The 22,857-nt window shown below is 43.5% G+C and overlaps 2 protein-coding genes across 3 annotated transcripts; both read left to right on the forward strand.

Moving 5' to 3' along the window:
- Positions 1-597: 597 nt before the first annotated feature.
- LOC124707144 (DNA damage-binding protein 1-like) lies at positions 598-9,365 on the forward strand. Of its 2 annotated transcripts, XM_047238809.1 has the most exons (19): positions 598-746; positions 1,318-1,366; positions 1,480-1,539; positions 1,629-1,720; positions 1,817-1,868; positions 2,021-2,083; positions 2,165-2,214; positions 2,627-2,702; positions 3,458-3,670; positions 3,773-3,879; positions 3,968-4,076; positions 4,495-4,695; positions 4,791-5,006; positions 5,799-5,909; positions 6,587-6,862; positions 6,942-7,216; positions 7,672-8,023; positions 8,176-8,460; positions 8,542-9,365. In XM_047238809.1, exons 1-19 carry the CDS (start codon positions 643-645, stop codon positions 9,121-9,123), a joined length of 3,273 nt encoding a protein of 1,090 aa, XP_047094765.1. In that variant the 5' UTR covers positions 598-642; the 3' UTR covers positions 9,124-9,365. The 2 variants fall into 2 exon arrangements, with proteins under 2 accessions (XP_047094765.1, XP_047094766.1); XM_047238810.1 differs by lacking the exons at positions 598-746; positions 1,318-1,366; positions 1,480-1,539 and having other exon boundaries at positions 1,631-1,724.
- A 10,312-nt stretch (positions 9,366-19,677) lies between these two features.
- Positions 19,678-22,239, forward strand: LOC124649611 (rop guanine nucleotide exchange factor 9-like). Its single transcript, XM_047189209.1, has 7 exons — positions 19,678-20,014; positions 20,122-20,238; positions 20,372-20,526; positions 20,640-20,714; positions 20,822-21,097; positions 21,207-21,530; positions 21,643-22,239. The coding sequence occupies exons 1-7, from the start codon at positions 19,678-19,680 to the stop codon at positions 22,045-22,047; spliced, it is 1,689 nt and encodes a 562-aa protein (XP_047045165.1). The 3' UTR covers positions 22,048-22,239.
- The last annotated feature ends 618 nt before the right edge of the window (positions 22,240-22,857 follow it).

Consider the following 22,857-nt stretch of genomic DNA (forward strand, 5'->3'; position numbering starts at 1 on the left):
AGCTCTACCATCTTCCGATAGTCCTTGGAACGACGCCTTTTCATCACCGGCTAGGTTATCATTGGAGCCATCGCCGCCGAACACCTTGTTGATTGAACATGTGGTCCAAAACAACGGCGTTCTCTGGTGGTCTTCCTCGTCGTGCAGCTCTACCATGTGCTCGCTTTGTGCCATCGAAGACCATCACGAGACCAAATCGCCACCGCAGAATCTAGGCTATCGACTTAGGAATTTATTGTTGAATCGAAAAGATGAACTTCACTGTAGATTAGAAGAATATAGAGGATATCAGCAAATGTATCAACAGTGTGCCACATGTCACCGTCAGAGGCTAACTAGACCAAAAATGAATCTGCGTCACAAGTTTTTTTCCCGAGGGGAAATCCCCATTACAAGTTGATCTACCTCTTTACCACGTTTTGTAAGATTATGTCTCCATCCTACAAAGTTTATTTGAGATAAATATTAGACAACTTTCGCGGATGGAGAGTATGAATTTGCACATTGAGAATAACTTGATGTTCTAGGGTGTTATTAGCAGGGCTCAGAAAAAGAAATACTCTGCCAAGAACCCTCCTCTCCCCTTCCCTGATCAGCGGCCACTCAGCCCAGAACCTTCCTCCTTCTCCGGCGGCGGCGAAGATGAGCAAGTGGAACTACGTCGTCACGGCACACAAGCCCACCAGCGTCAGCCACTCCTGCGTCGGAAACTTCACCGGCCCGCACCAGCTCAACCTCATCGTCGCGTACGCACGCCACCCCCTTTCCCTTCCCCCCCCCCCCCCTAGGGTTTACCCGCAGCTAGGAGAATACCGCAGGATGCGCAGGATGTGATATCCCAGGGGTCTCTCTCCGGCGGATTGATTTTTCTCTTGGCTATCTGGGAGGACCTGGGCCTGTCACTCTAGCTAGTGCGGCAACACGACGGCAGGCAGGACAGGCTGCAGTGTTTTCTCTAGGTCTCGGCTATTGAGCTAGAATGAAACGGAAACCAGGCTAGGCTGGTGTGAAAAGTGAAATTGAGATGAGTACAGCCGTCCAGATGCAATGACTATGCACGCTTGAAGATGTTGAGTTCATCATGGAAGTGTGCCTTATGTGTTTATTTTCGAAAATTGGAATGTGAAACTAGTTAGTTATCCAGATGCAGCCACTGTATGCACGCATGTCGGCGTTGCGTTCATCGTAGAAGTGTGCCATATCTGTTCAGAAAATTCGCTAGCTTGTTCAATTTGGATGCCTCTGTTTTTCTATGTCCGTGTACCTGCTAGGCTGCTAAATCCTTTTGCTAAGTGCGCGTGGTTGCCCTACTTTCAGGAAATGCACCCGCATCGAGATCCATCTGCTCACTCCACAGGGCCTTCAGGTCAGTGATCAATGCCACTGAGGAGTGCCATGTGTGCTGCTTGTGCTTTTCTGTAATTTGTGCTCACTTGATATCCTTCTACTGCAAAACCATGACGTTTGTTCTGCTTGCAGCCTATGGTAGATGCACCGATATACGGAAGAATCGCGATGCTTGAGCTCTTCCGTCCTCATGTGAGTTAATGTGCTGCTTTTCATATATCGCAGTTTTCTTCGTGCAATATTTCTGTCAAAGTAATTTACTGTCTGTTTCTCCCCTTCAGAATGAGACTCAGGACTTCATTTTCATCGCTACGGAAAGATACAAGTTCTGTGTCCTAAAGTGGGATGGGGAAAAATCGGAGCTTCTCACCATGTTGGTAGAACAAAAGCACATTGTCACTCTATAGGATAACTTCCTAGAGTCATTATCGTGTTTCGTGTGGAATTATAATTTATTTATGTTATGTAGATCCATGGGAGATGTTTCTGATCCCCTTGGCTGCCCTACGGACAATGGACAGGTCACACCCCTTTCCATGTTCAAACTCTTTTCTTTTGGGTTGCGAAATTATTTCACGTTCTTCCTAATTTGATCTTCACCTTTCCATGCATTAAAGAGAGAGTGATGCACTTAGCAATGATATTACCGGATGGCCTTTGATTTATAATGCAGATTGGGATTGTTGACCCTGAGTTTAGGCTTATTGGTCTTCACCTCTACGATGGATTATTTAAAGTAAGCCTCTGTTACTTCTGTTCTTATGTATCTTAGTCATTCATCCTTGGTGCCAAACTGAATTGGTTCTTTCTTTATCAGGTCATACCTTTTGACAACAAAGAACTGCTGACGGAAGCTTTTGATATCAGGTACTAGTATGTCATTTAGTGATAATAATGGGTTGCTCAATGGGAGGAATTCTTACAGGATCCTATTGTCTTTCATTAGAGGCAACCATAATGTACTTTGTTTCAGTTTATCAACTTTATATTTATATTTGTGTTGCTTGACCTGCTAGCGTTGTAGAAAATGCATAAAATGATTAAGGTTATTTTATGTTTTTGCTTCGCATGCTTTTTGGTCAAGACAAAGTCACCAGTTCTCATGGTGGCGCAGAAATCTTATGGATATTTCTGTGCTTACTTCTGTGTTATAGCTACTGTCAGGCTTATAGCACAGTTGTTGCTAGAAGTTCATGGTAGAGTTAATGTTTCATGAGGGATAATATTCATTAAAATATTTGACCCTATTAACTTAGATGCTTTTGCTTACTTATGTCAGACTAGAAGAGCTTCAAGTATTGGACATCAAGTTCCTGTATGGCTGTGTCAAACCTACAATAGTTGTCCTCTACCAGGTTTTCCGTTTTCTCAAGCTTCAATCTTTCTTTACATACTTGAATATGAGCTACATTAAATCGTGAGTCACTAGTCTAATGATGAATATGAGCTTCCTCTATTTACATAGGGTTTGCCATTATTCTCAACTGGAGCAAATGTTTGGTTTACACCTGTAATCGTTGCTGTTTCTGTATTTACTTTTAAAGTGTAGTCTGTTCACAACTTGCAGGTGCTTAACTTCTTATAGGCTGTATGTAATAAGTTACTCAGGGGTGTTCATAAGATTAATTCTTGAGATTTGTGACTATGTTGTCCAATGATTTAATTTCGATTTAACAATTCACAGTATGTGTTTTTGCTATATCATCTGCACTATATGATATTGCTCTTGTGATTCTACTTTCGACTCGGCAACACACTTCAATAATCAATACAGCTGGGATATTACTTAGTTGTCTTTGACTCTTTGTGCAGCCATACTCTAAAGTCTAACATGATCTTCATGGTTCTGATACTTGTTGATTGTTGTGAAATCTTGAGTCATCCCTGTAGTACATACGTACTGATTTTTTACTTTTAACATCAAGCTGTGCTGATGTACCGAAATAATATATATTTTTGTCTTCTGAACACTGACTGAACGCGCCCTCTCCTTATTGCTACCCTGCCCAACCTTAGGGTTCCTACTTTACTGATTGTGTTACAAATAACTTGGCCATTGATAAAATAGTAACAGATCTTGATCAGTTGAATTTTCCATGCTATATGTCAGGATAACAGAGATGCAAGGCATGTTAAGACATATGAAGTTGCACTGAAGGACAAAGACTTCGTTGAGGGTCCTTGGTCAGAGAACAATTTGGACAATGGTGCTGGTCTTTTATTACCTGTACTGGCTCCACTTGGTGGTGTTATAATTGTTGGTGAGGAGACAATAGTTTACTGCAATGGAAATTCTACATTAAAAGCTGTACCCATTAAACAAGTAATACTTCTTATATTGGTTGTATTCTTGTTGTGTCAATTACATGGTATGTATTTTGACATGTTGTAATTATCTTCCTTTTATCTTCCATTTCTTGCGCAGTCCATCATAAGAGCTTACGGACGGGTTGACCCAGATGGTCCCCGCTATTTACTTGGTGATAATACAGGCACTTTGCATTTACTTGTGCTTACCCAAGAAGGAGAAAGGTACCTTACCATGTACCATTTCGCAACTAACAGAATCTTGATCTACTACTTACATATTTTCTGTTCTCGTGTATTGGTTACGTTCTAGGGTAACTGGTTTAAAAATTGAGCACTTGGGAGAGACTTCAATTGCATCATCAATATCGTATCTTCATAATGGTGTTGTCTATGTTGGTTCTCGATTTGGTGATTCACAGGTGGGTCAATAGCAGATTATGTTACAAGCTACCACTATTGCTTCCTATTCCATGCTACATAGAACAACTTACATATTGGTGCCATGTAGCAATTCAATAACATGTAACTATTTGACCGCCCATTCAGATAAATATTCTTGCATCTCCATTGGCAACTTCTACTTGTACTTATGTTAAATTGCTTGGAAATCAAGTTACTCTCAGCTCCACTTAACAAAAAGGAAAGGAAGGAAAATCAGGAAAAACTAAAAAAATTAAAGGAAAACCAGTAGCAACTAACTAGGTGCTGCTTCGACACGAAAGCATGTATGCATGTGCAATAAAATGTGCGCACTTACAGGAAAATACGAAACTTCCATTCATCTCTTTGTTGTTATTTTAATGATACCTGCACTGAAATATTCATTGGTCTTGACAGCTCGTAAAGCTGAATCTCCTACCTGATGCAACTGGTTCGTTTGTTGAAGTTCTTGAACGATATGCGAATCTTGGACCCATTGTAGACTTCTGTGTGGTTGACCTTGATAGGCAGGGGCAAGGTCAGGTGGTCACTTGTTCAGGAGCATTTAAAGATGGATCAGTTCGGGTGGTTCGTAATTGTATTGGGATTAACGAGCAGGTATTGAATTACAGGTGATCATTTTCTTGCTAGGAAGTTACAAGCCAAACTTCACAAATAGGAAGTTAAGTTGTATATCTTCTCTCCTCAATTAGGCTTCAGTTGCGCTGCAAGGAATCAGTGGATTATGGTCATTGAAATCTTCCTTCAGTGATCCATACGACATGTACCTGGTGGTGAGCTTTATAAGCGAGACACGATTCATGGCTATGAACATGGAAGATGTATTAGAAGAAACAGAGATAGAAGGCTTTGATGCACAAACCCAGACTTTGTTTTGCCAAAATGGCATCAGTGATCTGCTTATACAGGTACTTTTCTAACCATTTGGTTTGTTTTCCTTGCTTCATAAGCCATAGACGGAGTATCCCAGTAAAAGTAGATATGGTGGGTTAGGAAAGCTAAATGGAACAGTAGATGGAAATGGATGAACCCTGGGTACACTAGAATGGAATTATTGTGGACTATTCTAATGGTATTTAATGTGTGTTCTGCCCAATGCATACATACCAAATACAACAAACAACAACCAAGCCTTTCAGTCCCAAACAAGTTGGGGTAGGCTAGAGTTGAAACCCATAAGATCTCGAAGCCAAGTCATGGTTCCGGAACGTGGATAGCTAACTTCCACGCACCCCTGTCTATGGCTAAATCTTTGTCGATATTCCAAACCTTCAGGTCTCTCTTAACGGACTCCTCCCATGTCAAGTTTGGTCTACCACGACCCCTCTTAACATTCTCAGCACGCTTTATCCGTCCGCTAATTCATACATACCAAATATGGGCAAGAATTGACTTCTTTTGGTCAAGGATTCATGCACCTTGTTGCAAATCATTTGGTAGGCATCTGTGAGAGGGATGGGTGAATTTTCATGGGCAGCCAACATTTTGGCAACAAACCAAGCAAGAGAATCTTTTTTATAGGTGACCACTTTTTTTCGGTATTGCTAATTTGGATAACAATCGAACATATTCTCGATCCATATTTTGTGGCAAGTTGTAGCATCAGGTTTCTATTCATCATTTTAAAAGGTTACACGACTATGCTGCATGCGTACTGTTTTAAGAAATATTAATACCTTATCACCTGTTTTTAATGTCAGATTACTGCTAATTCTGTTCGGTTAGTCAGTTGCACTTCCCGGGAGCTAGTGGATCAATGGAATGCACCAGAAGGATTTTCAGTCAATGTTGCATCAGCTAATGCCAGCCAGGTGGGTATCTTTGTGGGTTCCCCTCTTTTTCTTTGGGCACATATTATACCGCTTCTAGTAAGAAATAAGCTAATCCCAACGACGACCAGCTTAGTAAAACACGTGTGAGAGAAACAACTTTCCTGTAGCTTGTATTCATGTTTGAATTTCTCATCAATATACACATTGAACATGCATACTCTGGCAAATACAAACTGACCAAAACCAAGAAGTGGTTTAGAGAGGAGAATCATAAGCAAGAAATGAGATGTAACTTATCAGCTGTTGTATTGATTGATACTGTTGATATGTCCTTCCATTTTCAATAACTGTTCCTTGTGCTTATGCCTTTCAATTCTGTCTTCATATATGTACTTGCAATTTTATATACCGTTATACCCATTTTGTTTATTGCTAACTTTGTTTCCTGACTCCAAAACTTTGAATCCATATAGTTGACCATTCTTGTAAGTGTATGCATTGTGACATGTGTTTACTTTTTACCTACAAAACAATGCATGTGTGTTTCATTTCAGCCTCTTGTGTCTGGACTTTAGAGTACTCGCTGGTAAGTCTTAGTGGACTTGTAGATGCATGCCAACATACTCTCTGCTTGACAATCCTAAATACAAATGAATTTGATACTTAGCTAGTTAGCTTTCCGTTCTGACTTCAAATACACATTATCTGTATTGCAGGTCCTGTTGGCAACCGGCAGTGGCCATGTTATTTACCTAGAGATTAGGGATGCTAAGCTGGTTGAAGTGAAACATGCACAGCTAGAACATGATGTCTCCTGTGTTGATTTGAACCCAGTTGGCGAGAACCCACAGTATAGTTCTCTAGCTGCTATTGGTTTGTGGACTGGTATAAGTGTTAGTACATATTCACTTCCAGACCTTGAATTAATCAGGAAGGAGAATTTAGGTGGAGAAATAGTTCCTCGGTCTGTTCTGCTATGCACCTTGGAAGGGGTATGTTGCTGACCTCACTTTTCATTAAATTAAAAGAGTGCTGATATAAGTGGCTTATGCTTGCTGCTTGTCTTTTCAGGTTTCGTATTTGCTTTGTGCTCTTGGAGATGGCCACCTGTTCAGTTTTCTTTTAAATGCAAGTACAGGTGAACTAACTGATAGAAAGAAGGTTTCTCTTGGTACCCAACCAATTACCCTTCGTACATTCTCATCGATGGGTACAACTCATGTGTTTGCTTCATCTGATAAACCGACCGTTATCTATAGCAGCAATAAGAAGCTGCTGTATAGCAATGTCAATTTGAAAGGAGTTAATCACATGTGCCCTTTCAGTACAGCCGCTTTTCCGGACAGGTTACTCTCTTTCTCTCACACAGAATGATTTGTTTATTTAGTTCCGCAGTTTATATGTGTGTATCAGCTTTTGTTTCCAAGTAGGAATGAACCTGACATATCCGTCCAATAGGCTATTTATTCCCTACTCATTTTCTCATCTGATTCAATATTGTCAAGTAACCTCCCTTTGTACTTAATGCATACACGCCAACACCATCATTAACTTTCACTTCGCTAGTTTCTTACATATTACACACAAAAAATATAGAGCAGATTATCGCTGACCTGATAGTGTCTTCTAATATGCTAATTGAAGCATAATTTTTAAGTGCTGTTCTACTTATGCTATGGGCTTCTCACAGTCCTCATATTTCATTCCATTAGTTTCTTGCCAACATGTACTTGGAAGCCATACTATTATCTTATATCCGTATATGTGCTTCTAAGTTACTTTTGTTTGGTGTATATCACAGCCTTGCAATTGCTAAACAAAGTGAATTTTCTATTGGAACTATGGGTGATATCCGAAACAAGAAGCTCCGCACGATACCGTTGAATGAACAACCAAAGCGTATTTGCCACCAGGAACAGTCCAGGACACTGGCGGTCTCCAGTTTCAAGTACAACCTAGACAGTAAGGAGGAAAACGAGGCACATTTTATTCGTCTGTTGGATCATCAAACTTTCGAGTTTCTGTTTACACATCCACTTGATCAACATGAGTGCGGTTGCTCCATGATTAGCTGCTCATTCTCAGATGATAATAAATTCTATTATTGTGTGGGAACATCATATGTTTTACCTGACGAGTACGAACCAGCAAAGGTAATTATGAGAGGAGTTTCCTTAGTGGTCTGTTTTTTTTCTTTTCAATACTCGTTCAGTTTACTTCCTCTTGGAGCTTATTGTTTCAGTGATTATGTCTTCATTAATATTTCGTGCATATTGTACTCGAATGCCTATGCATCTTGGTGCAGGGCCGGATCCTCGTATTTGCAGTTGAAGATGGAAGGTTGCAATTAATAGTAGAAAAAGAAACGAAAGGAGCTGTCTATTCTCTAAATGCATTCAATGGGAAACTGTTGGCAGCTATCAATCAGAAGGTCCAATTATATAAGTGGATGACACGGGAGGATGGTTTGCATGAGCTGCAATCTGAGTGCAGCCATCGTGGACACGTACTGGCCTTGTGTACCCAAACCCGTGGCGATTTCATTGTGGTTGGAGACCTGATGAAATCGATATCCTTGCTTGTATACAAGGTAAGTATTGGCTGTTTACTTGTATGCTTGACTTCTAATGCACATGCCCACTAATTTTGTTCTTCTTTTACTTTTGAGCAGCATGAGGAGAGTGCAATCGAAGAGCTTGCTAGGGATTACAACGCAAACTGGATGACTGCGGTTGAGATGATCGATGATGATATCTACCTCGGTGCAGAGAATAGCTATAACCTCTTCACTGTCCGCAAGAGCAGTGATCCGGCCAGAGATGGAGTGAGGGGCAGGCTTGAGGTTGTCGGGGAGTACCACCTTGGAGAGTATGTGAGCAGGTTCTGTCACGGTTCACTTGTGATGCACCACCCAGACTCTGAGATGGGCCAGATCCTCACGGTCATCTTCAGCACAACAAACGGGGTCATCGGCATCATCGCCTCCCTGCCCCATGACCAGTATGTGTTCCTCGAGAAGCTCCAAGCGACCCTGGTGAAGTTCATAAAGGGCGTCGGTGGCCTCAGCCACGAGCAGTGGCGGTCGTTCCACAATGGCAAGAAGACGTTGGATGCCCGCAACTTCCTGGACGGCGACCTGATCGAGTCGTTCCTTGACCTTAACAGAGGCAAGATGGAGGAGGTGGCTGAGGCGATGGCGGTCCAGGTGGAGGAGCTGCTCCAGAGGGTGGAAGAGCTGACGAGACTGCACTAAACGACGCCGCGCCATGTACATCTTTCTTTTGTTGTTTATCTTATTGTTGTAGTGTCGGAGGCTTAAGAATGATTCTGTGGAGTTGTTTGTAGTAACTTTTCTTCTGCTTTAAGGGTTTGATAAGGTGTATCTTTTCTCTGCGCTGATGTAGAATTTTACCGGTGAATTGTCGTGGTTTACAAGCATGACATTGCCTTAAGAAATAAGAACTATCAAAAGACCAGAAGAATTTTTTTTTCAAAGAAAAAGAAAGACCAGAAGAATGTGTGTTGTGTTCTTCAAAAGAAACCATAGACAACTTATTCTTTAATGGTATTGTTGCTAAGAATATATCTATAATATCTACAAGTATTTCTATATATATCAAACATGGAATTGATCTGAACCCAATACTACTTGTGTGCAAATTGGAGATGGAAAATGCACCTCTTTGTGGAAGGACAAATGGACAACCAATGGACCACTTTGCTTCCAATTCCCGGCACTTTTTTCACATGCTATCCGGCCTAACATCTCGATTTCAGATTGTTGGACTAATGGCAATTGGACTATACCGTTACATCACATCACTTCCAACCAAGCTGCCGATGAAAAAGAAGCACTACTCACCTTCTTACATACATGTACTCTCCAAGATACAGTTTTGGATAAAAGAGCATGGAGGTCTAACAGAAGTCAAACTTTCTCGGTGAGAAACCTTTACAAACTTATGAACTGGGGAGGAATCGAACAGATAGGTGCTGGTGAAATCTGGAATTGCTCGGCACCAAGAAAAGGCAAAATCTTTGCCTGGCAACTGATTAAGGGTAGGATCAAGGTCAGAGCTCTTCTGTTCAAACAAAATATTATAGCTGATGAAAAATGCCCTTTCGGGTGCAATGCTACAGAAACAGTGAAACATTTCACCATGGATTGCATACGAACCAAGCAAATCCTTGCTCTAGTTGGGATCGACTTAACTGGAATAAGTGAGATACCAGACATTTATGTTATAGGTAAAGAAAGATGGCCAACACATAAAAAGAATGCTTGGAGAACGGTTATTACTGCCATGCTTTGGAACATTTGGTTATCAAGAAATAAAAAGGTGTTTGATGACATAGATCTACCGGCTAACCTGGTAGCAAGACAAGGGCTATATTTCTGCAAACTTTGGGCTCTTAGAGCAAGGAATGAAGAAAAATCTGAGATCCAAAAATGGATTTCGGATCGGTCATTGTTATTTTCATCCTAGATGATTTTTTCTTCAGGAACCTCCTGTCGGCTCCTCCTTTTCTTTGCATGGTTGTAAGACTTTGAGCTGCCTTAGCTCACTGACAAGTTTTTCTATAAAATGGTATGAGGTAGGGGGCAACCCCCTTCCGATGTTGGTTCAAAAAAAAAAATCTATAAGAGTCATCCCCACTAAGTGCAATTAATGTTTGCAAGCTCAAAGCTTATGTAGCCACGTCATCTCTATTTTTCTGTCCATTAGATAACAAATATGTGGTGTAGATTATATTCGGTTACATCCATCTCTCTCTGTGTGTCACACGGTTCATTTATTTTGATGTGGTTGGCCGCTGTAGGCTGCTGCACTTCGATGGAAAGCAAATGGATGTGCCTTCTTATCTCCCCTGAGCGCCACGGCCTTTGCTCTCCTCTCCACTATAGATTAGTAATTCTGGCTGTCTGCCTGCTTGCCTTCTAATCTTCTCCAGCTTCTGTAAAATACAGGGAGTCTCTCCGCCTTCCCACTCTACTATATAATTCCTTTCCTCCGTTCAGTACCATCAGTCCACCAGCAATGGCAGCATCCGCACACACGGTTTGAGCTCAGGCAATCTTCACGGACGTTCAGGTTCAGCATAGGCAGTTGAATCAATAGTTCCAATGTCTACTAACTGACCGGCGACATCTGCATTTTTTGCTTTATCCGATCTGCGCTGCAACATGAGTGTTTTCTCACCAGCTGCGGTATCAGCATGGCATGGTGTCCTGTCCACCGGCAGCCATATGTGCATGCGCAACAGTAGTACGGCAGTACCATATCGAGGCCATCAGCTCAGCGGTATCTCTGTGGTGATTCCCCCTTTGTATTTTTCGTTCATGTTTGTCTTGAAGTAACCATCTCTGCCATCTTCTACAGGCACCATGGCCCTAAATCATTTGTTGTCGATGGATGTCCTAGGTACATGCAAAACAAATGGCCCGGCACACCTTTCTACTACTTTGCTTCTTCTACATTCAGAACATTTCAATCAGATTGGATCTATTAGCCCTCAAAATGCCAGATCACAATTGATGGTTTTGTATTGAATTATTCCATTCCTAGATCTTGCAGTTGCTAGAAGATGATCATCTTAATCAGAACTACATGCATACCAAAATCTGATACGTTGGAAAAGGGAAAATATGAATGATGTTTGATTAAAATGGATATATGTCCTCTAAATTCAATCCTTGCTCATGGGAACAATGAGACATATTTGTTCCGGCTAATGGAAAATCTGGTATGTTCATGGTCTCTTAGTAAATTGCATACGTAGAGCTAAGCTTTTCTCCATCGGATAATCTCTACAGCCCAAGATTTTTTATTCGTTTGCACCAACTGTGCTAATTGATTATAGATTTTCTTCTACATTAAGAATATTTCAAACAGATTGGATTTATTGGCCCTCAAAATGCTAGATCACAATTCATTGTTTTGCATTGAGTTATTTCATTCTTTCATCTTGGAGTTGCTAAGATGATCATCTTAAGCAGAACTACATGCATACCAAAATCTTGATATGAATGTGTATGCCACGGCATACATTCTTGGAAAAAGGAAAATCTGGAATGATGTTTGATTAAAATGGATATCTATCCTCTAAATTCAATCCTTGCTCATGGGAACAATGAGACACGTTTGTTGTGGCAGAATGAAAATATGGTATGTTCACGTTCTCCTGGTAGTAAACTGCATACGTAGAGCTAAGCTTTTCTCCATCTGATAATCTCTACACGCCAAGATTTTTTATTCATTTGCACCCACCGTATTAATTGATTATAGATTTTATTTCCATGTGTCTATATAGTTATTATAAACCATGTTTGTTTCACATAATTATTTTGTCTCTTAGAATTTGGGTAACTTCGCATCTAAATGTTTAGTATCACATGCTATAAAGTTTCCGCAGCAACGCGCGGGTATCACCTAGTGGTAAGAGATAATTAGTTTCTTTGGCAAACCAATAGGAAGTTAGGAACTACGAGATAATTAGATTCTTCTTCCCATTTTTGGACGCATAGAAAAAGAATCCCAACAGATTGAAAAGAGATAAACCCGAAAAAGGAAATTCTGGGGAGCACGACGGTTCGTGGTACGGGCGCAGACCGTGATGTCCGCCCTGCCAAAATTCGAAAGAGACAAAGTCGATACGGGGCTTCAGTACGTGCGGGTTTGCACCGTACCGTATGCTCGTACCGACTTACCGACATAAGAAAGGCGGCTATATTTTTTTAATTAAAAACAAAAATGAAAAAGAAATATACTGTAACTTTAATCGACCATTGGTATGGGCATAGATGACCGTATACGGTAAACATGGTTAATTAGAAACGAAGTTCGACGAAAACGTACTGAAATTTTACCGAGCACTGGTACGGGCATAGATGACCGTACCGTCCGCCCGTACGGCGGATAGGGTTAGAAAGTGAAATTCGATGGGAACTTACTGTAAGTTTAACGACCACTGGTACGGGCGGGTCCGGCCATACCGTCCGCTTGTACCGATGTCGCAAAAACTCCAATCAGCTTAGAAAACTGTAATGACCTCAAAAACGCACATAAGAGAACAAAAATCTAGAAACTTCAAACCTATAAAATCAAAGAAAACTCTATTGCAATAGTTAGGAGTAAAGGATATCGTATTTCTTGGATCATCATATTATTCCTCTCCTTCCATAGATGATGGGTAGCAAATGCTTGTTTGCACCATCACAAAAAATAGGAGAAACTCCTTCACAAAAATGAAATGTACCTGGTGGAACAAAGACCGTTGATATGCTACATGGCAATGCTTTTTTGTCCACTGAATCTCGTTCTTCGAGCTGTTCTTCACTTCTTTGTATAATCTGTAAATCAAATTCTTGCAAAAGCAAAATCCACCTGATCATTCTGGGCTTAACATGAGTCCTTTCAAGGATATCTTTCAACCCCATACGATCAGTGTAGACTCAAACTTTTGAGTCAGTGATATACGATCTAAACTTTTCATAGGCGAATAAAACTGCAAAGAACTCTTTTTCTATTAAGGGATAATTTATTTGTGCATCATTTAGAGTCCGGCTAGTATGGTTGATGATATTGACTTCATCACCATCCTGCTGGCACAAAGTGGCTCCAACTGATTTATGGCTTACTGATGTCTATGCACGCTGCTATTCTTGTAGACAGTGTTGGGCCTCCAAGTGCAGAGGTTTGTAGAATAGCAACAAGTTTCTCTTAAGTGGATCACCCAAGGTTTATCGAACTCAAGGAGGTAGAGGTCAAAGATATCCCTCTCAAGCAACCCTGCAATTACGATACAAGAAGTATCTTGTGTCCCCAACACACCCAATACACTTGTCAGATGTATAGGTGACTAGTTCGGCGAAGAGATAGTGAAATACAAGTAATATGGATGATTATAAGTGGTAATTGCAATATGAAATAAAAATGGCAGCAAGAAAACATGTAACAGAACTGGTTGCTTAGAAACAAGGCCAGTGATCCTACTTTCACTAGTGGACACTCTCAACAATGATATCATAATTGAATACATAAATATTATCTCTTCACTACGCTACTCTGAACCACTCTCCGGTTGGGTAACAAGCACAAATTCACTGCGTAGGGTGCATAAGCACTCCTTAAAATTCGCGCTCCCAATCTATGGACGTCCCACGCTATCACTTTGAGCATACAAAGATAGTACTAATAAGACACCACAATTCATAAGTATTTCTATAAATTAAGCTTAAGAGACACACACGGTATGCACACTGTCACCTTCACACCGTGGGACAAGGTGTCTCCGGAGATCACATAATAAAACCACTTGAGTAGCATAATAGTAGAATAACATCTACTTATTCAACTAGATTATAAAGCTCATGATTACATAAAGATCATATCATGGGAGAGAGATAGACCACATAGCTACCGGTAAAGCCCTCAGCCCTGAGGGAGAATTACTCCCTCCTCATCATGGGAGTCAGCAACGGCGATGGAGATGGCTGTGGAGTCGATGGAAATGGCTACGGGGGCAATTCCCCATCCCGGCAGGGTGCCGGAACAGAGACTTTTGTCCCCCGATACTTGTCTTCGGCGCCGGCGGAGCTACGGAACTTTTCTAGGACATAGGCTAATTGATTTAGGGTTTCCGCGTCGGGAGGCAATTTATAGGCGAAAGGGCGAGGTCGGTGGGCGCCCGAGGGGCCCACACCATGCCTAGGCGCAGCTAGAGGTGGGCCCGCTCCTAGGGGTGGTGTGGCCACCACGACGCCCTCCTCCGTCTCTGCTTTGGACTCCATCTTCGGGTCGGAAAAAATAGGAACTTTGGCTTTCATTTCGTCATATTCCGAGAATATTTCCTGTACAATTTTTCTGAAATACAAAATAGCAGAAAACATGAACTGCCACTGTGGCATCTTGTTAATACGTTAGTTTATAAAAATGCATAAAAATGCCACGAAGTGTAAACAAAACATATAGCAATTGGTGTAAAACAAGCATGGAGCATCAAAAATTATAGATACGTTTGCGACGTATCACTTACTTCACAAAGTAAATCGAAAGGTTTCTTCCAATTAGATGGTTGTATCATAGGAGCCTTAAGTAAAGCTTGCTTAAGAATGTTGAAAGCATTGAGACAATTTTCATCAAACTTAAATTGAACATATTTTTGTAAAAGTTTAGTTAGGGGTCTTGCTATCTTGGAAAAATTCCCAATGAATCTTCTGTAAAACCTAGCATGACCAAGGAAACTTCTTATACATTTGATGTCTCGTGGAGGTGGTATTTTCTCTATGGCTTCCACCTTTGACTTGTCAACCTCTATGCCTCTTCCCGAGATCTTGTGCCCAAGTACTATCCCTTCTTGAACCACGAAGTGGCATTTCTCCCAGTTCAAGACTAGATTATTATATTCACATCTCTACAACACTTTATGAAAATTACGCAAGCAAAGGTTAAATGAAGTTCCATAGACGGAGAAGTCGTCCATGAACACTTCCATTATATGCTCAATATAATCGGAAAATATAGCTATCATGCATCTTTGAAAAGTAGATGGAGCATTACATAATCCGAAAGACATTCTTCGGTAATCATATATTCCAAAAGGACAAGTAAAATTTGTTTTCAATTGATCTTCCGGATGAACAACTATTTGGAAGAACCCACAATATCCATCAAGATAACAAAAATGCGAATGCTTAGCAAGTATTTCCATAGTTTGATCTATAAAAGGCAATGGGTAATGATCTTTTCTAGTTTCCTTATTCAGTTTTTTAAAATTAATGCACATCCTATGTCCTACGACAATTCTTGTTGGGACCATTTCATTATGTTTATTTGGTACTGTGATAAATCCTACTTTCTTAGGAACACAATGAACATGACTCACCCAGTCACTCTCTTTGACATGATATATGATACCTGCATCGAGAAGGCGGATGATTTCCTTTCTTACCACTTCCTTCATTTCAGGCTTGAGTTTCCTCTGAAAACTTGCAACTGATTGTGCTCCATCTTCCATGAATAATCGATGAGTGTCTTTTGAGGGGTTGATCCCTTTCAAGTCATCCAAAGAATACCCAAAGGCCTTAGGATGCATTTTAAGTACCATCATTAACTTCTCTTCTACCTTTTCTGAAAGGTTAGTACTTACAATAAATGGATATCTATTTGTCTCATCTAAAAAGTTATATTTTAAATCTGGAGGAAGATGTTTCAGTTCGGGAGGTGGTAAATCTTCATCTCCCTTTCTCTCGGGTATTTCATATTTCTCATTAGTTGAGCTATCAGCTATAGGGAGAGACTCCAAATATTTCTCAATATCATTTTGGCTTGATCCTATAATATTATCTTCATTTCCAAGTAAACTTACCTCTAAATCATCTTTAGGTGTATAATAAAGTATTGCGGAAAGAGTAGCAAGATCAACTTCCTCCTCAAAGTCTTCTTCTTCAACAATTGGTTTATGAATGAACTTCGAGAAATGGAAACTCATCACTTCCTGCCCAAACTTAAGTGAGATAGTTTCTTTCCTGCAGTCAATCTTAGCTCCTGCAGTGTTTAAGAAGGTCCTACCAAAAATGATTGGACAATGAGAATCAATTGGCATATCAATGACAACAAAATCAGTGGGATAAGTGTAGGATCATATTGTAATAGGTACATCTTTATTACTCTCATATAACTCTAAGAGTCTTATCAGCTAGCATTATTGTCATTTACGTGTCTTCTAATTATGAATGCTCAAGTTCATCTTGAATACCAAAAATAAAATCTATAGAGAATAACATTAATGGTTGTTCCAATATCACAGAGTCCATAATAAGAGGATCCACCAAAAGTGCAAGGTAAAACATGTTTGCCCGCACTTTTTTTTCTTTAACCATACCTTCTACAAACTACGAGGCTTCAGAATTGACCTCAACTACGTTACAGTGTGCAAACATAGCTAAAATACCTTCCTTTGTTACCTCACTTTCTCCATTAGCTTCATGAGTAAGTTCCTCATTACTAATTTTTAACTCTTGTGCTCTTACCTTTCTTACCTCCTCTACCCCACTTCCATGCCGATGCGACAAAGCCTGGATCACCAAGCAAGTCTATCATCGTCGCAAAGACTCGAACCACCAATACTAGTCCTCAGATCTCCGTTTCCATGCCATTCTCTGCCTCTCACTTCACCACGGAACAAAAATGACATGTCCCATGATGGAAACAAATAGCTGAACTTCGTGCCACCCCATCCCAAAACCAAACGGTTGGAAAAAAAACATGGGTGCACATGACCGAATCCCATCAATCCATCAATCTCCAGGCTCGAGGCGCCCAACACTACTAGGAAAAGGCCTATAGATGGAAATAGCAGTACCGGCGCACCAGCAAATCCATGCGCCGGTGGAAAATAATGCCGGCGCACCTACATGTCGCCGCGCCGGCGATGGTGTCTTACTGCCGGCGCACAAGCAAAAAAGACGCGCCGGCGATAAAGTTCGAAGGGGACCAGACCAGATCAAAGAAAATCGAGCCCTTACCGCCGGCGCATCACCATGTTGGTGCGCCGGTGGTAAGTTTCTTACCGCCGGCGCTGCAGCTTGATGGTGCGCCGGCTGCCATGATTTTCCCTCCCACACCCCCCCCGTGGACCGCCTTTTCAGTTTTGAAAAAAATAAAAGAAAATTATAGAAAATTCAAAAAATAAAATCCTTTGAACTTCCCATGTATTATGTAATCTACCTTTAATAAAAAATTGAAAAAATGAATTTCGATATATTATGCAAAATGGCGTCATCTTTCGGTAAAACTGGATTTCTGGTTGCATACGACCTCCGATGAAAAACTTTTTTATATCAAAATCTATCTACGCGAAATTTCCTATTCGAATTCAACCGCCTACGGACGTTTGGACAAAAAATGGATTCGTCAATTGGAAAACAGAAACAGGACTTTTTTCAGGTTTAAGATTTGGGTGAAAAAAATAAAAAAATTACCCCCAGCGCACCACCATACTAGGTGCGCCGGCGGTAAGCTGTACTATATATTCATGCCGGCCCTCCTCCCTCTTCTCTTTCCTCACTTCTCCCCCTTCTTCTCTTTTCCTCCTCCTCTTCTCCTTGCAGTACTCACCGACGGCCTCCTCCTACTACTCCGGTGACCTCCTACTACTCCGGCTCCGATGACCTCCTCCTCCTCCTCTGGTAATCTCCTCCACCTCGGGGCTCTACCTCCATCTCCAGCCTTCTCCTTCTCCTCCTCTTCCACCACCTCCACCTCCGGCCATCTTCTTCTCCTCCTCCTCCTCCTCCTCCTCCTCCTCCTCCTCCTCCTCTCCTAAACCACAACCACCACCTCCGGCCTCATCCTCCTCCTCCTAAACCACCACCACCTCCGGCCTCATTCTCCTCCGGCGCGGCAACGACGACAAGGTGACGCACGGCCACTATTTTCGAGGACCCGAGCTAGATGAACCCGAGCTAGATCTAGATCTAGATCTGGATCGGGCTTTTTTTTTAATTTCGAAAAAACGTTACGCCGGCGCACCAGGCCTGGTTCGCCGGCGATAATTCATGTTGCTGCTGGCGCACCAGCTGGTGCGCCGGCGGTAACTTGTTACCACCGGCCTGTTCGCACCGGCGGGCTCTGGTGCGCCGGCAATAGCCGTTGGTGCGCCGGCAATAAGGCTTTTCCTTGTAGTGCAAGGGAGTTCACCGGCGGAGCCTTTTGAAACTGGACACTCCGACCAAATCAAGGAGGACAAGCATCCAACAGATCTCCGTCTTGGCACGAGAGGAACCCTAGAATCGCCGCCTTTATTAGGAAGAACGGCGACTCCCACGCCATCGCATGCCGGCTCCCAACAACATGCTGAAAATCTCAGCAGCACCGCCGCTACCACGTGCACCAAGTGGGGATGAGGGGTTTATCCGCTCCGAGTCCCCCGAATCAGGTGTCGTGCTGCCCCTGCGGCCACACCGGTCGCCATGCTCGCCGAAGAAGACCGGGGACGCTGTCCCGGCGTCCGTCTCTGCCATGTGCACCTCGCCATCCAGGGCGGTCGATCTACAACAGCCGGAGATCTCACCACGGGGGGATGAAAGGCTCATGTCGTCACCCGTCGCGCGAGGAAAGGAAGGTCCGCCATCAGCCATGCAGGCTTCGCCTGGTGACTTCCTCCGGTAGCAGCGAGGGATGAAGGTGGAGGGGGTGGGGCAGCAACTAAGTTCTGGATCGCCTGAGCTACCCTTGGGCCATGGGGCGACGCGAGAGGTATTTTTCTGACAATGTCTAGAAATTGTGTGCGATTTTTGGTGGTTGATTTCAATGAAATGGGGTGGGGGTGGGGTAGCCCTTTAATTTGAAAAAAGAAAACTATGGATGGAGTACCGCAGAATTAAGTTACATCGTTCTAATTAATCGGCAATGTAGATCAAAATAGTTTGCGGCAGATCGTTGAGGATTAAAAACAGGGAGCGTACTGCCGCAACAATAAACCGGCTCCGGTTCTCCATGTTTGGAGCTCCCTTCCAAGCTGGGCGATACACAGAAAAGCCAGCGGAGACATCCCAGCCCATTTCCCGCCGCCCACAACGACAACGCAGCGACAGCCTCCTCCTCCGCCTCCGCCTTCGTCTCCTCGCCTCCCTCCCAAAACCGCCTCCCCGAATCTAGCCACCGGACATCCCTCCTCGATCCCCTCCTCTCTCGCGCGCGCGCGGAGGCGCGAGGACGGACGGACGGACGGACGGACGGTGTACGTACGAGCCCGCCGTGCGGAATGCGGTGGTAGCTAGCGGCATGCCAGCGATGAGCGCGTGATGGCGCCGCCGTTCCTCAAGACCGGGCACGGCCGCGACTCCAGGTTCTCGTTCAGGCGCCGGAAGTCGGGCAAGGCCTCGCCCTCGCCGTCCTCGCCGCTGTCCGTGTCGTCGTCGGAGGAGATCATCGACCCGGGGAGCCCCATGGAGTCGTCCAAGGCCCAGACGCTGCCGTGCGCCAGGCGGGCGCTGTCCAGGAGCAGCTGCGGCTCCAGGGGGAAGCTGTCCGTCGACCTGATCCCGCCGCCGCTCGCCGGCGGCCCGTCCGACGCGCCAAGGCCGTCCACCTCGGCGCCGCCGCCCAAGCCCGCCCCACGGCACGACGGCCCGCCTTCAGGTACGTGACGCGCGCGTTTTTCTCCCTGGGATGCCCAATGCCGATTGCATTGTTGTTCGATCTTGCTTTCGAAATGATTTGCTCCGGCGGTGGTCAATCAATTGCAGATTATGAGATCGTGAGGGAGAAGTTCTCCAAGCTGCTGCTGGGGGAGGACATGTCCGGCACCGGCAAAGGGGTGTCCTCTGCTCTCGCCCTCTCCAACGCCATCACCAATCTTGCAGGTAAATCTTTCCACATCTTTCCAATGTGAATGGTTTCTGAAAATTTCAATTCATTCCGTTTTCTTGGCTGGTTTCTGATGGAAACTAATAATCTAACTCGTTATGAATCCTTTCCCGTTGTGGCACATCACAGCTTCCGTGTTCGGCGAGCAGCGGCGTCTCCAGCCGATGGCCCCGGAGCAGAAGGCCCGGTGGACCAAGGAGATCGACTGGCTCCTCTCCGTCGCCGACCACATCGTCGAGTTTGTTCCGTCGCGTCAGGTGTCCGACGATGGCAGCACCATGGAGGTCAGAAACAAATCCCCTCCTAATTTCCATCACGGTACCTGTACTATGTGACCTCATTATGCAAATCAAGCCACAACGGCAACACATTTCGACATTTCCTCTTTGTCAAACAGGTAATGATAACCCAGCAGCGCAAGGATCTGCAGATGAACATCCCCGCGCTGCGCAAGCTCGACATGATGCTCCTTGTAATAACAAACTGTCCACGCCCTTCTCCGAAACATTTACGAGATTTTTCCGTGGAGATAACTGGGTTGCTAATTTGCTACCGTTCCACATTTCTACTGTCGAGCAGGACTATCTTGACAGTTTCAGCGACAAGCAGGAGTTCTGGTACGTTAAGAAAGAATCAAATGACTCTGAAAAGAGTGGCGACGCGCCGACGCAGGGTGACAAGTGGTGGCTCCCAACCGTGAAGGTCCCTCCGAATGGCCTGTCAGACTCGTCGAGGAGATGGCTTCAGCACCAGAAGGAGCTCGTCAACCAGGTCTTGAAGGCAACAATGGCCATCAATGCTAATGTTATCATGGAGATGGACGTTCCGGACGCTTACATGGAGTCTCTGCCTAAGGTGATCCATAAGACACTATTGTACTGCACAACAATTACATTTACTTTACTTGACTACATTGGTGATATCTCACCATATAATATTACCTTCTTTTTTTCATGCTTGGTAGAATGGAAAGTCGACCCTTGGGGACTCGATGTACAAGCTTATAACCGACGAGTATTTTGACCCCGAAGAACTCATCGCAACAGTAGACTTGTCGAACGAGTACAACATTGTTGATCTGAAGAACCGAATCGAAGCGTCCGTGGTCATTTGGCAGAAGAAAATGACGCAGAAGGACACGGGCAAGTTGTCGTGGGGCCATGGTGTCAGTCACGAGAAGCGGGGGCGGTTCGAAGGGAGGGCGGAGAATGTTCTTCTCCTCCTTAAGCACAGGTTTCCTGGAATTTCTCAGTCAGCTCTAGACATCAGCAAAATCCAATATAACAGGGTACTACTGGCAACCATCTGTAATTTCCATTGCGTTTTCGGATTTGCTACAGTGTTTTTACTCATGCCTATTAGTATTACATGCATTTCTCTTTGTATCTGTTTTTCTGCAGGATGTTGGCAGTGCAATTTTGGAGAGCTATTCCAGGACACTGGAGAGTCTGGCCTACACGGTCATGTCACGCATCGAAGACGTTCTTCACGCCGACTCCCTCGCACAGGACCCCAAAAACCCGGACGCGATGAGAGTGCCAAGCTTGCAATCAGACGACACCGATACGGTCGTCCAGGACGCCAAAGAAGAGGTGGAGAGGCTGGGAAGGATGGAGCCGCTTAACTCGACGCTGTTCGACTACGTGGGCCCCCGGGACGGAGACATCCAGAGCATGATTGCAGAATCGGATGATCCCCAAGATGCAAAGGTGACGAAGGTGTCCCCGATCGCGACCAAGAGGTTCTCTTACCTTGATAAGCTTGAGAATTTGGGTGGAACGAGGAGCCCCATATCTAGACACTAGTTGGTTGCTGCCGTAGGGAATATGACACATCACACATGTATGCTGCTGCTGCAAAGCCTCCGGAGGAAATGCATGTATATATGTCGGATGTTCAGAGCATTGTGATCAAGGTGCAGAACTGATCGAGCGTGTACCATTATATGAGGTTATGTAAAGCTTTCGGACACCTTTAACTCCATTGTTCCTCAATGAGTCGATGATTTCCGCTGCTTTGCATGAACTAATGACAAGATTGTTCACACTGAAGCTGAAAAATGGACCTGTGGTTTTCCAGTAGCCTACTTTTGTAGTAACTGAAGATTGACCTCTTCTAGACCCTGTTTTCCATGCAAGGTTTGAGTAAGCCTACTCTTCCTCCCCTGTAGGAGTGTTATCTTGTCAAGTTGAAATTTGGCATAAAATTCCGCCATGTAGCGTATGATTATTGGTACTTACCAGACACTAAACCTGCTAGTATTATAATTAGCGAGCAAGTGATTGATTCTTCCTGCTGCTTGTACCACCAGCAGCAACAGCTGTTTGTGTATATTTACTTCTGCAGTTCTGCCCCTGGATCGAGTCATGAATAGGGGGGAGAACATGTATTGGGTAGTGCCATAAAAAACAATGGCAAAACAGTATTATCTGATGGTTTCACCTGCTTTACATAAGCAAATCATAAGATTTTACACACTGAGCCTGAAGAATGGACATGTATTGTTTTTAACACAGTTCTGTACTACTGAACCTTGAACTCTTCTATACTTCTTTTCGACGCAATGGCTAGTCTTCATATCTGATACTCAAGAATGTAAAGTATGATTGTTGGTA

Source organism: Lolium rigidum, chromosome 4 (genome assembly GCF_022539505.1).
Source record: "Lolium rigidum isolate FL_2022 chromosome 4, APGP_CSIRO_Lrig_0.1, whole genome shotgun sequence".
Classification (NCBI taxonomy): domain Eukaryota; kingdom Viridiplantae; phylum Streptophyta; class Magnoliopsida; order Poales; family Poaceae; genus Lolium; species Lolium rigidum.

Excerpts from the sequence above, each read along its gene's own strand:
- LOC124707144 (XM_047238809.1), top strand. The coding sequence starts at position 643 with ATGAGCAAGTGGAACTACGTCGTCACGGCACACAAGCCCACCAGCGTC. Across the intron at positions 1,721-1,816 it reads AAATCGGAGCTTCTCACCAT|ATCCATGGGAGATGTTTCTG; the intron begins GTTGGTAGAACA and ends TATGTTATGTAG. Across the intron at positions 2,215-2,626 it reads ACGGAAGCTTTTGATATCAG|ACTAGAAGAGCTTCAAGTAT; the intron begins GTACTAGTATGT and ends TACTTATGTCAG.
- LOC124649611 (XM_047189209.1), top strand. The coding sequence starts at position 19,678 with ATGGCGCCGCCGTTCCTCAAGACCGGGCACGGCCGCGACTCCAGGTTC. Across the intron at positions 20,015-20,121 it reads GCACGACGGCCCGCCTTCAG|ATTATGAGATCGTGAGGGAG; the intron begins GTACGTGACGCG and ends AATCAATTGCAG. Across the intron at positions 21,098-21,206 it reads ACATGGAGTCTCTGCCTAAG|AATGGAAAGTCGACCCTTGG; the intron begins GTGATCCATAAG and ends CATGCTTGGTAG.